Source organism: Grampus griseus (assembly GCF_964374135.1).
Source record: "Grampus griseus genome assembly, chromosome: 9".
Classification (NCBI taxonomy): Eukaryota; Metazoa; Chordata; class Mammalia; order Artiodactyla; family Delphinidae; genus Grampus; species Grampus griseus.
Genome location: NC_139003.1, coordinates 51,634,803 through 51,646,856, shown reverse-complemented (window position 1 = coordinate 51,646,856; position 12,054 = coordinate 51,634,803). Strand labels below are relative to the sequence as shown.

At 41.8% G+C, this 12,054-nt stretch overlaps 1 protein-coding gene across 12 annotated transcripts in view; it reads right to left on the bottom strand.

Moving 5' to 3' along the window:
- The window catches only part of ADAM22 (ADAM metallopeptidase domain 22), a gene marked incomplete at its 5' end in the record, with an annotated part of 241,786 nt that extends 230,666 nt beyond the window's left edge, over positions 1-11,120 (bottom strand). For 11 of the 12 annotated variants that reach the window (XM_082662233.1, XM_082662232.1, XM_082662231.1 and 8 more), the window contains 2 exons: positions 10,411-10,568; positions 11,028-11,120. In XM_082662233.1, coding sequence (XP_082518359.1) covers positions 10,411-10,568; positions 11,028-11,112 — 243 coding nt within the window. The remainder of the gene's footprint in view (positions 1-10,410; positions 10,569-11,027) is intronic. The other variant, XM_082662237.1, reaches the window with a different exon arrangement.
- Between the last annotated feature and the right edge of the window lie 934 nt (positions 11,121-12,054).

The following is a 12,054-nucleotide window of genomic DNA, read 5'->3' as shown; positions in this document are numbered from 1 at the left end:
ACGGTTAAAAAAAAAAACACCAGACCTGAGTCAAGAGTGGAGCCAACCCCTGAAACCTCAATGGGCTGAGATCAAAAACTCAGGAAGTTTCTCAGAATTTTTCAGGTTACTCTCTCTAGTTGAGCCAGGAGGATACTGGACTGAGCTGGCACAGTGGACCCAGTGGGCCCTCTCTAGACCTGATTTTTTTTTTTTACTTCCCTGAGCCTCACCTTCCACTACCCTTTTACCCATAGCCTGCTCCTGCCCCATGACCTGATGACCCAAGATTACTCTTCTGCAAACTGCTACGACTCCAGCCTACCCTAGGTTAATACTACCGTGCATAACCTTGACTGCTAAGGGTCCACAGCTAGGTTCCAGGCCAGACTCCTGACAGGATAGTCCAAAGGCATTAAAAATCCACCAGGGAATTCATGGACACCAGGTCTATGAAGTGGCAGCTCTCTGTGCAGCATCTTGCTATCTAATCCAAACAAAGAGAAACCACTGAGAGCAAAGCTTGAGCTCTGACCAGGAGTAGCAACTGGTGTGTACCAGCCTGACCCCAAAATCCTCACCTCACTAGAGGAGCAAATGAAGGCAATTTCTCCCAAAGAACCCTGCTTAAAAGGCAAATTAAAAAAAAAAAAATACGTAAGAATAGAAATTGACCAGCTAGAGGCATGATTCAGTGCCAAACAGAATAAGAGGTCGAAGAAAACTGTCAACCGGTTCTACTGCCTTGGGCAGAAAATTTTAAAACGACTTGCAAAATGTGAGCTCTTGAGGTCTAGCTTCAGGGAAGTATCATCGATTTCCCATCTTCAAAGAGTCATCTAATGTTCCTTACTTGGGACCAAAAAAAAAAAAAAAAAATGCAACAAAAGGGCAACTACTGCTAAGTGCTAAAATTCCCTCATATAAAATTGATTTTTAAAAAGGAGAATAAAAATGTTGATTTACCCTTACAGATGAATATGATTCTGAAACATCGTTTCAATACAAACAACAAATAGATTGTGAGACAGGATGGGGCAGGAGGAGGGAAGGATTAAAGCTCCTTACTCTTTCTCTGTCTAGCTTTAGAACTGCTGATATTTCTGAATCATGGTACAACATTTTAAATTTTATCTTCAAAATCAAGTTATATATAATACTCTGCTCTAGGGAAACAGATTTCTGTCTTAAAAGCAACTCAGAAGGTAAAATCAAAAAGTAAAGGACACCGGGCTTCCCTGGTGGCGCAGTGGTTGAGAGCCCGCCTGCCGATGCAGGGGACACAGGTTCGTGCCCTGGTCCGGGAAGATCCCACATGCCACGGAGCGGCTAGGCCCGTGAGCCATGGCCGCTGAGCCTGCGCGTCCACAGCCTGTGCTCCGCAAAGGGAGAGGCCACAACAGTGAGAAGCCCACGTACCGCAAAAAAAAAAGTAAAGGACACCTAGAAGCTTAAAATCAGTTTTTCTATATGATGTTTTCATATTTTTAAAAATACAGCATATTGAACTCCATTTCTGTGTCAAATAATTGTAATTATCAAAGGGGCTGTAAATTCAATATCTGCAAAGACTAAAATTATTCATGCATTTATTCATATGGAGCCCAAACTTATTCCAAAAAAGATTTCAGCTTGTTTTATGTGGACAATTACAAGATAAAATAAAATTTTTAAGTAGATGAGGAACCCAGGGGAGACGGAAAACTCTTTAATTCAATAAATATTTATTAAGCACCAACTCTGTGCCAGTCACTGCTCTAGGCAGTGGAGATGTGTGGTGACAGAACAGACAAGATCACTATTCTCATGTAGTTTACCATCCAGTGATGGCATACTGAAAGAAAGACAATAAACAAGTCAATCGTTAAAAAGAATGTCAGGGACTTCCCTGGTGGCACAGTGGTTGAGAGTCCGCCTGCCGATGCAGGGGACACGGGTTCGTGCCCCGTCCGGGAGGATCCCACATGCCGCGGAGCGGCTAGGCTGGTGAGCCATGGCCGCTGAGCCTGCGCATCCGGAGCCTGTGCTCCGCAACGGGAGAGGCCACAGCAGTGAGAGGCCCGAGTACTGCAAAAAAAAAAAAGAATGTCAAGTGCTAGGAAGAAAAAAGACTAATGGTGACAAGGAGGGGAGTGGAATGGGAATACTTTAGAAAAGTGGACAGAGGAAACCTGTTGAGATCACTTTTTTTAAGCCTAATATTAATTTAGTCTAACGTGCGCTTGAAAATGTGCACAGTTATGACTTCCCAGGTTGATAAATTATCACTAGTCGAGAGAGATTTCAGATGACTTTTGCATTGAAATAGGGATGATGAGAAAGAACAGGACAATGAGCTAGGAATGAAGCTGCTATGAAAACTTATGCTGGGACTTCCGCTTTGGAGGAGAACACAATTCGCCTTGAAACTTTTGGCATCCAAGTCAAGGAAGGAAACACAGTTACAAGATAGATCTCTCCTGTTGGTCATGCTGAGACACCATGTGTAATGTTCTCCAAGACTTCAATGAATAATGTAACTAGTTTCTCAGGAATATTTCTTACAATGTCCTTCAAAATATCCTTTAGAAAAGCCTGGAAGGTGATTGAAGAGGTCAGGGAAGTGACTGAGAAAACTGATACCAATTCAGATACCAAACTCCCTTGTGACTAACTGAAATCCAAGAAGATTTAAGAAAAAATATCTTAAACCTTGAGAATACAAAGAGCTCCTAGACCCTGGGTACAAACTGGAATCCCCTGGAGAGACTTTTTAAAATACTCCCACCCCGGAATGCACTATGGAGGAATAGATGATAATTCTCCATAAATAGTTTCTGTTAAGTGAATTTCTGGCAGATTAAACTCCAACAAGTATTCAGAGTGCAGATGTTCTCTGCTGCCATTTAGAAGAAGATTCAGATATTTCCATGTGGTTAAAAGAATATCTGAGGTAGAGGTAGAAATTATACCCATTTCTAGAAATGAAGACATAGAACAAGTGTGAAACAGGACATCAATTCACCCCTGAATGAAGCTAGTGAGGGAGGAGACCAGGGCAGGGCCAAGAGTTTTAAAGAAATGTTAGGTCTGTTCCAATACATAGATGACACAGTAACCACATGTTAAATAAGAAAGATTACAAGAGGCTTATTTTATGTGGATCTCTAACATTTTCTTTGAGAATTCTTAACCCAATTCTACTACTTGTCAGTTGTATGACCTTGGACTGGTTAATTAGCTTCCTTAAGCCTCAGTTTCCTCATCTATAAAATGGGTATAATAATATCTACCTCATAATGAGAGATAACACATTTAAATCGCTCAGCACAGTGTCTAACACATGGTAAATATTCAGTAAATATTAATTCTTATTTTTAACTCTTTCCCTCAATATTTGCTTTTTAATGCTTTTATTACCAAAGTAAACACATCCAGCTAGATGTTCACAGAAGCTATCATTTTGGTTATTATTACATATGTCTTTGACCTGAATGCTTTGACATCTGGGACTCTAGAGCTACTTGTTCTATGAAGACACAAAAGATATTTTGTATCTTTTCATTTGGAGAAGGATATACAAACACGGATTCCTTTTTAACATTTCATGTTTCTGCTTTATGAAACTTAAAGCAGAAGAAGAGCATGTATAATTTTGGTACTGGCAACTGGATCCTGAAATCTTTGATTTACGAAGGAAGATTATAACAATCAATGTTCACATGCAGTTCCAAAACAAAACATACATCCTTTGAGAGGTGTTTCTAACCTTTTAAATGTTAAATATCTTTATATATTCCATTCTCATTCTCAAGGTAGTAGAAATGAAGCATTCCTACCGTGTTCCGCAAGTTTCTTCACTACTATACAACTTTTAAAAACATTTTCAAGTGCTTCAAGAAATATATAGTTCCAATGGGACAGACGTAAGACATCTTTTACCCCAGTGCCATTGAAAGATATCTAAGGAAATGTTGGTGACCTCCTGTGCTAAGGCCAGGTTAGCCTAGTGCTTCAGCACATAGGCAGTGCAGTGGAGCTGAAGTGTCTGGGTTCAAATATCCTCTCTGCTACCTACCAGCTTTGTGATTTTGCAGCTAAATATTACCTGTCACATGATTCTTGTGAGGATGTAATGAGACTGTACAGATCAAAAGTATTCAGAAAACTGTTCAGCACATAAAAAGTAACCACATGAGTTACCATTTATTAAATATTATTAAATATTTTAGTGTATACTATAACATGACAACACTATTATAAGTATTTCTCTTTTCCTGGTTTTCTCTTTCCTTCCTCCTTCTTGCCATTCTCAAGGTCTCTTCCTCTTCTTCTGCCCTCCCCCACTCTTTTTAATAACATCCTTTTTCCCTTTGGGGCTTATGCATAATCCTCAATGATAAATGTGGCAATATCTGGGCCCCACTGGAGTTATAGAGTACTACTAACCCTATATGACAAGAAGGCAGACCTCCCTCCATGTACTTTTAGAAGGAGCTTTAATCATTAAAAATTATAGAACACTTGACATTCTTTGAAATAAGAGGAAAGAAATAAAACTTAAGGACAATTTGTATCATCCCATAAGCTTTTAGAGTCATTCATAGTTTTCCATGTGTAGCTGTAAAGAAGCAATGAAAGACAAGATTCTTCTGTGCACAGAATGCATGGTAAAACCACTGGGCAGAATTTCAAAGATGCCCAAAAGAAATATATACAAATTGGGATCTCATAGACTAAAAGCAAGATGTAAGGAAAACTCCTACAATTCTAAATTTTATTTTCCTTTAACTATTTAACTGTAAGAGAAGGTTGACAGGAGAATAAAAATGTGCTGGGAAATGTCTCCTTCCTATTTATGTCAGTGGAACAAAGTTTTGATTGGTGGCAAACTTTATCAATATTGAGCTACTTAGGTTTAACAAATGCACATTAAGGAAAAAAGAAGATGTTTGTGCTATCCTTGCAAAATACTTCTAAAGCTGTAATTCCTAGGAGTCCTTTTCCGCCAAGGAAGCAGTACTGCAGACAACTTATGGTTAAGCTGACTCAGTGCTCCCAAGTGAAACAACCCAATTTTAAGTACAGCTCATCCATGCTTAGGCATATGGATAATTATATTCATAAGAACAGAGCACAGGCACTTCCCTGGTGGCACAGTGGTTAAGAATCTGCCTGCCGAAGCAGGGGACATGGGTTCAAGCCCTGGTCCAGGAAGATCCTACATGCTGCAGAGCAACTAAGTCCACGCACAACAACTACTGAGCCTGCGCTCTAGAGCCCGTGAACCACAACTACTGAGCCTGCGTGCCACAACTACTGAAGCCCCCGGCCTAGAGCCCGTGCTCTGCAACAAAAGCCACCGCGATGAGAAGCCCGCGCGCTGCAACAAAGAGCAGCCCCCGCTCGCCGCAACTAGAGAAAAGCCTGTGCACGGCAACGAAGACCCAACGCAGCCAAAAATTAATTAATTAATTAATTATTTAAAAAACGAATGGAGCACAGCTACTGCTTGCCATCCTGCGACCATCTTGCATTTCCCCATTCATTACTGATTATCAAAACTATAATAAATGGTAGATCTATGTTCTTGGCACTTGACTACTTGAGAAGCTTACAACACCTTCCAGGGAATGAGATAGAAAAATAAGTAGCCCCTCTATTCACCGGCAATAAAGACTTCTGACAAAAAGAAATTCTGCTACTTGTAGAGAAAAGCAATTACTGGCTGCAAAACAAATTATTGAAAATGTATGGGGTGACCACACAGCAAAGTAAACCGCCAAATAACCTCTGATGCTACAGTAAAACTATCATGCTTGGCTAGCAAAGAAGGAGTAACCATTAAGGTGCTCACTCTTAGAAACAGGAATTATGTGATCATCAGTATCAAACCAACAGTAGGACTCAGTAGGTGATATTTTGCCCACATGGGTGTCCAATTAAAAATATATTTTATCCTATTATCTGCAACATACAATTTTTTCAGCACAAAACATTTCAAGTCAGAGGAAAGGAAGACTGAAATACTTTGAATATTCTAGCTCTGAGTGCTATTTTACAGGGCTGAAATTACTTCAGACTAGGCAGACGAAGGACGGCAAGGTTACCCACAATCAAATATAATTTCTTTGACTACCATTTCTAGACCTTCATGGCACAATAAGCTTTCAGTATGGGCTGATCATCTGATTCAGGATAAAAATAAAGTATGCGTTCAAGTAACTGGCCAGATAGTACAGAAATCTTTTACAATATGGACTCATACAAACAGAATGATTATTTCACACCAATCAAACTGCCAGTATTTCCACAGAACTAAAATATTAAAATTTTTTCCAAAAATATAACTGTGCAGTTCCATTTAGTGATGAAAACTGAAGTAAGGACACATTAAAAGTAAAATTAAGGTGTCTTATACCATCACAGTTCTAGGTAAATGGCTCTATCTTACCTGGTGAGAAGTGATTCTTGAATGAGATTAGATGACTTATAACATTTCTTCCATCTCTACAACTGTTAAGATGCCACTTATGTAAATTCGAGTAATTTGTAACTTCTGCGAATGTGTTAAATTCAGGTAATTAGGGCACCATTTTGCATTAAGGCAATGTCATAAAATTTCTAAACAGTACTCAAGCAGCCTGGGGGCGTTAATGTTATTTAACAAAAACTCATATAGTGCTTACAGAATATGCAGCACTGTTCTAAGTGCTTTATAAATATTAACTCATTTATACTAAGCAGCTAAGTATACTTAGTAACTAAGTTCTTACAAGCTTAATGAGTATGTGAATTGGCATTTAACAATGAATTAAAGTGAACAACCACTTTCACTCAGCCTTTGAAATTAAGATAATTCATTTCTGGGACTTCCCTGGTGGCACAGTGGTTAAGAATCTGCCTGCCAATTCAGGGGACATGGGTTCGATCCCTGGTCTGGGCAGATCCCACCTGCCGCGGAGCAACTAAGCACCCGCGCCACAACTACTAAGCCTGTGCTCTAGAGCCCGCGAGCCACAACTACTGAGCCCGCGTGCCACAACTACTGAAGCCCACACGCCTATAGCCTGTGCTCTGCTATGAGAAGCCACCGCAATGAGAAGCCCATGCACCGCAATGAAGAGTAGCCCCCGCTTGCCGCAACCAGAGAAAGCACACGCACAACAACGAAGACCCAATGCAGCAAAACAAAAAGATTATTCATTTCTAACAATTAGGGTTATTCCACGGCAACATGAATCTGGTCAGTAACTCTCCTTACTGAAATCCTTGAATCGCTTTCAGGACAAGTCCAAATTCCTCAGCAAGTCATGAAGGTGCTGCAGCATCTATTTTCTGGTTTCCTGTTTTGTTTCATCTGTCCCTTAAATCCTAACTATTTGCAGTTTAAAATGTGTCTTGATGTCACATGCCCATGTACCTCCTGCCCCTTCTGTTTGATATGCCCACCCCTTCCCTTTAATTTGGCCACTTCCTACTCACCCTCAAAACACAGCTCAGGTAACACCTCTCTCTGAGAGCCCTGACTGCTCACCTGGGTTAAGCACTGTCTTCTCTCTTCCACAGCTCTCTGTGATCACCTCCAGAAAATCACACACAAGTACAGAGTGTAATTGCCTATCCATTTATCCGTCTTCCTACCTGTCTGTAAATTCCTTAAAGGCTAGAACTGGGTCTTTTATCTCTTAATCCCCAGGGTCTTGCAAAAAATTGGTACACAGTATGAGCTCAAGTATATAAATGCCTTTTTAATAAACAAATAAACAAATCAATATATACCTTTGTGAGCTGATAGAAAAACATCCTAATTTTATTTCTGAAGTAGAAAGGAAGTTGCTAAACATATTTATGAGTATAAATTATGTCTATTTTAATCACCAAAGAAATAACAAGGTCCATACAGAATTAACTTATGTTTTGGGGTTCAATGACAGCTCTCAACGAAACAAGAAATGACAAATTGCAGGACCACTCCTTAGTTTCCTAACTGTAGGAAGTGTTGGCTTATGACAACTAAGTCTTTACAACTCTAACTGCCAGATTCAGTCCTACTAGTCAGTAATCACTAACTGTGGTTGAAGAGCATGGTAAACTGCTACAGCTCCCAGGTGATCCAGGCATCCAACCAGATGCATTATGTATACCTCACCATGTGAGATAATTGCTTGTCATAATTACTTTGATGATAAGACAGGATCTTCACTGTCATTTCTGACTTGAATGAATAATCTACTCACACTGTTTAACCTAAATCCTACCGATTCATTCACACCTCACCAAAAGCCAGAGTCATTCTTCTCAATAGTGAGGTTTATTCTTATAGGAAGTAGAAGCTGCACAGGCCCCAAGTATCTTCTGCCCCAAGTAGAGAGGCCTAGGAACCAAAAAATCTACAGAAGTGGTATTTCAGAAATGGGGAGAAAAAGGAGGACTGACTGCCTGTTGTCCAAGAGTGGTGGTCTTTACCAACACAGAGAAGGGCAGAGGGTACCTAAAGACATCACCAGCATGAGACAGAGACTCCGGAGTTTAGAGGTGCAATCCTGCAGCATTTTCTGCATCTCTACTTTCTTCCTCTCTGAGAAACTCCTTGTGACTTGTTTTAAAGCACTGTCTATATCAGTAAAAATTCAGATTGTGAAAGACTCTACTGGATAAAAGACCCCACATCTTCAATGAATAAATTGCATGGAAAAAAGCAAGGAAATGGAGGGGGAAACCATGCATTAAAGAGACTTTAAAAACAAAAAAAAACCTAATTGCAGTTTATAGACATTATCTGGGTCCCGGATCAAACAAACTTAAATATATATATATAATATTTATATATTTTATATATTTACATATATTTAATGCATTTATATATTTAATACATATTAGCTATGATAATATCATGGTTACATTTTCTAAAAAATCTTCATCTTTTAGAGGTGCATAGTGAAATTTTATAACTGAAATGATATGATTTGCTTCAAAATAATACAGAAAGGAAGAAAAAAATAGGTAGGATGTAGATAAAACGAGATTGGCTATGAGATGCTAATGGTTGAAGCTGGGAGTCCATTATAATAGTCTGTCTACTTTTGTGTGTGTGTTTGAAATTTTTTATAATCAAAAGTTGTAACTAAGCATGAGAATATTCCTCTACAGAAATAATTCTAATGTATTGAAAAATAAGACAGTGTCCTATGCTTTTTCAGTCTTACTATGGAAAAAAGTCAAAATGGAAAAGGTTAATTCAAACATTAATTCAAATAAGTAAATAAAATTCAAATAAAAAATAAATAAAATAGGTATTTACCAAACAATTCAAATGATGGGATTCTTCATTAATGCTTGGCATATTAGATTTTCTACTATAATAATGTAACTAATGGATATTACTATAGCCCTTTAAATTAATTTCTATCATGTTAAAATGTTAACAGAACTAAGTACTTGGCTACAAATACAGATTTAAGTAGTATTTTTCTATTTTTACTTATTTTACACTTACAGATAAATTACTGAGTATCACATCATCAAGATACATCTTAAAATATTAAGAATATATTTATACATGTGAAAATGTTCAGCCTGACTTTGCTTCAGTGAAGTGTGCAAAATTTTCAACTACATGAACAAGTTCTACCTTAATATGTACTTACAGGTGGGTGAACTGGTTGCCAGGTTGATACATGTAAATACAAAAAGTGCTTACATAGCCCCCAAATATTTACTTATTAACCAGTAAATTCAAAATAATTTTCAAGTATATCTGTGGATGTGTGATATTGACCTAAATATGGGTAAACGGCAGTTAGATTTTTATTTAAAAACATACTTTATAAATGCCCAATAAGCAACAGGGCCCTAATTACACCCAGAGGACTGCTACCAATGAAGCAAGGGGGGAGCCGGACACCTTTTCTGGAAGGTGGAGGTGAATGGGTACATCTCTGATGTCCACAAATTGAGTGAGCTGAGAACCTTGCAGTTCAGCTTAATTTTAAGGTTTGAGTTTAGTTAGGGATGTCTAGGCTTGTTTTTCCAATTTTCCTACAGTACCAATCTTGGCTTAAATCACATAAAGTTTTCTCTCTGAAAATTAAAACAACCACAACAACAATAATGATGATGCAAATCCTGCTCAAATATTATATCCCTTCTTGCCTATGCATGGCTTTTGCCTGGCAGAGGTGAGAGGGTCTCCGCCCCTTCGCTCAGGTTGCCACACAACTGGAGGCAACCCGCACAAACTCCTCTCCAGCAAAGCCCCCGGCCTGTGGCTCTTTTGGGGTTTGTTGCCCCTTTCTCTTCTTTTTTGCACAGGGAGCGCCACGCATGACTCGCATTAGAATTGCACTGGTTTCACCCAAGACATTGCATCTCCAGGGCAACGGAGAGCAAACGCGGGGTCGGGGTGGGCCGGGCCGCGCGGAGGACCACCCCCAGCACCACGCCTCTCACCTGCCCGCCGCCGGGGTCGCCCCGCACCCGCGTATCGAGCGCGTCGTGCCCAGTTTCGTCTTCGCCCGAGCTGTAGATGAGCCGGAGTGGCACGATGCTCTGGCGCTCCAGGAACCGGTTTTCTTCCCTCCTCTCCAGCTCCGTCAACGAGGCGTCTCCTCCAGGCAGGAAAGGGGGAAGGAGGAATTGGGGAGAAAAGGCGAAAATAATGACCCTGACCCACAATCGTCCATCCTGCGGTCCAACGTCTCCCTTATGAAGATCCCACCTCCCCCTCCCTCCCGGACCCCATCTGGTAAGGATGCAGAGACACAAGACGCAGAGCCTTGGACCAGCTAATCTGACAGCATCCAGGATCGGGGCCCAGAAGAAGAGCACCCCTCTCCCATCCTCCGCATTCCTCTTTTACTTCAGAAGAAAAACAGGCATTTGACCTAAAGCTTCTAATGCATCCACACCGTATTTTTGCTTCACTTCTCTCCACCCTTCTAAAAAAAACAAAAAAATCTCCCTACGCACTCGGGAAATGGGGATGCCTCTTTACAAATGCGCTTGAGGGCTGCAAAGATGCCCGGAAAATTGGTACGTCCTGGAGCCACAGAGGGCGGCGAACTTACCTGCCCGGCCGCAGCCCGCCGGGGGACAGGTCCCCAGGGCGCAGAGCAGCAAGAAGGGCACGGATACAGCCGCCGCCGCCTGCATGGTGCAGCCGTCAGCCCTCCTCGCCCGAGACGCTCAGCTCCTCATGCCCGGGCAGCCGCGTCCGGATCCCGCGCCCCGCGGCCCCGGCTCGCCTGGGCCGCCCCCTCCCAGCCTCGGCCGGTGTTGCGGCGACCGCGGCGCTGCAGCCTCCACCGCGGCGCTGCCTCAGTGCTGCATTGTGCTCCGCGGGAGCTTCCGCTGGCGGGGGGAGCGAGCGAGTGCTGCATTGGGCGGTTGGCTGTAGCTAAGTGGTTTCTAGCGCCACCCACCTCATCCCCTGGCAGAGGTTCCGGCGGGCGACGAGAGCTCGGCGGGGAGCGAGCGCCGGGTGCACTCTCCTCCGTGCGCGGGCAGGGGCGCGCGCACGAGAGTCAGCTGGGAAATGTAGTTCTCTCTCCACTTCCCGCTCATCTCCAAGACGGCGCGGACTGTCGCGACCTCGTGAGTACAGGGTCATCTACAAACTGGAGACGGGGGGGCGGAAAAGGTCGAAAGAAAGAAAGGTCATCGCTGGCAAGGCCTCCGGGCACCAAGCATGCCGGAATGCGCCGACGCGGGAGCCGAGATTCAGGCACTGCGTCCCCAAAGAACTGTAATAATGTTTCCTGCAGATTTAGTAGTTAATTTAAATTATTACCAGGCAATCATGCCCTCAAGAGTACATGGTAAGTTAATCATTCAACAAACATTGTTTGAGCACCTACTATGTGCATGGCAGTTGACAAGAGCAAGGGACACAACAGTGAAGGACACGGGTATGAGGCAACTACTGTCAGATATATTGAGTGAATACCGTTTTGTACAGTACAGAGATGTTTTCCTCCTTCCCTGGAAGAATTTTTTTTTTAGTCCCTGCCTCTATTGACATGGTTTCAAGTCCATGCACCATCATGGTGATTTGAAAATACTCTCCGGTGTGTCAGTGCCCCAGCCCAATTGTGT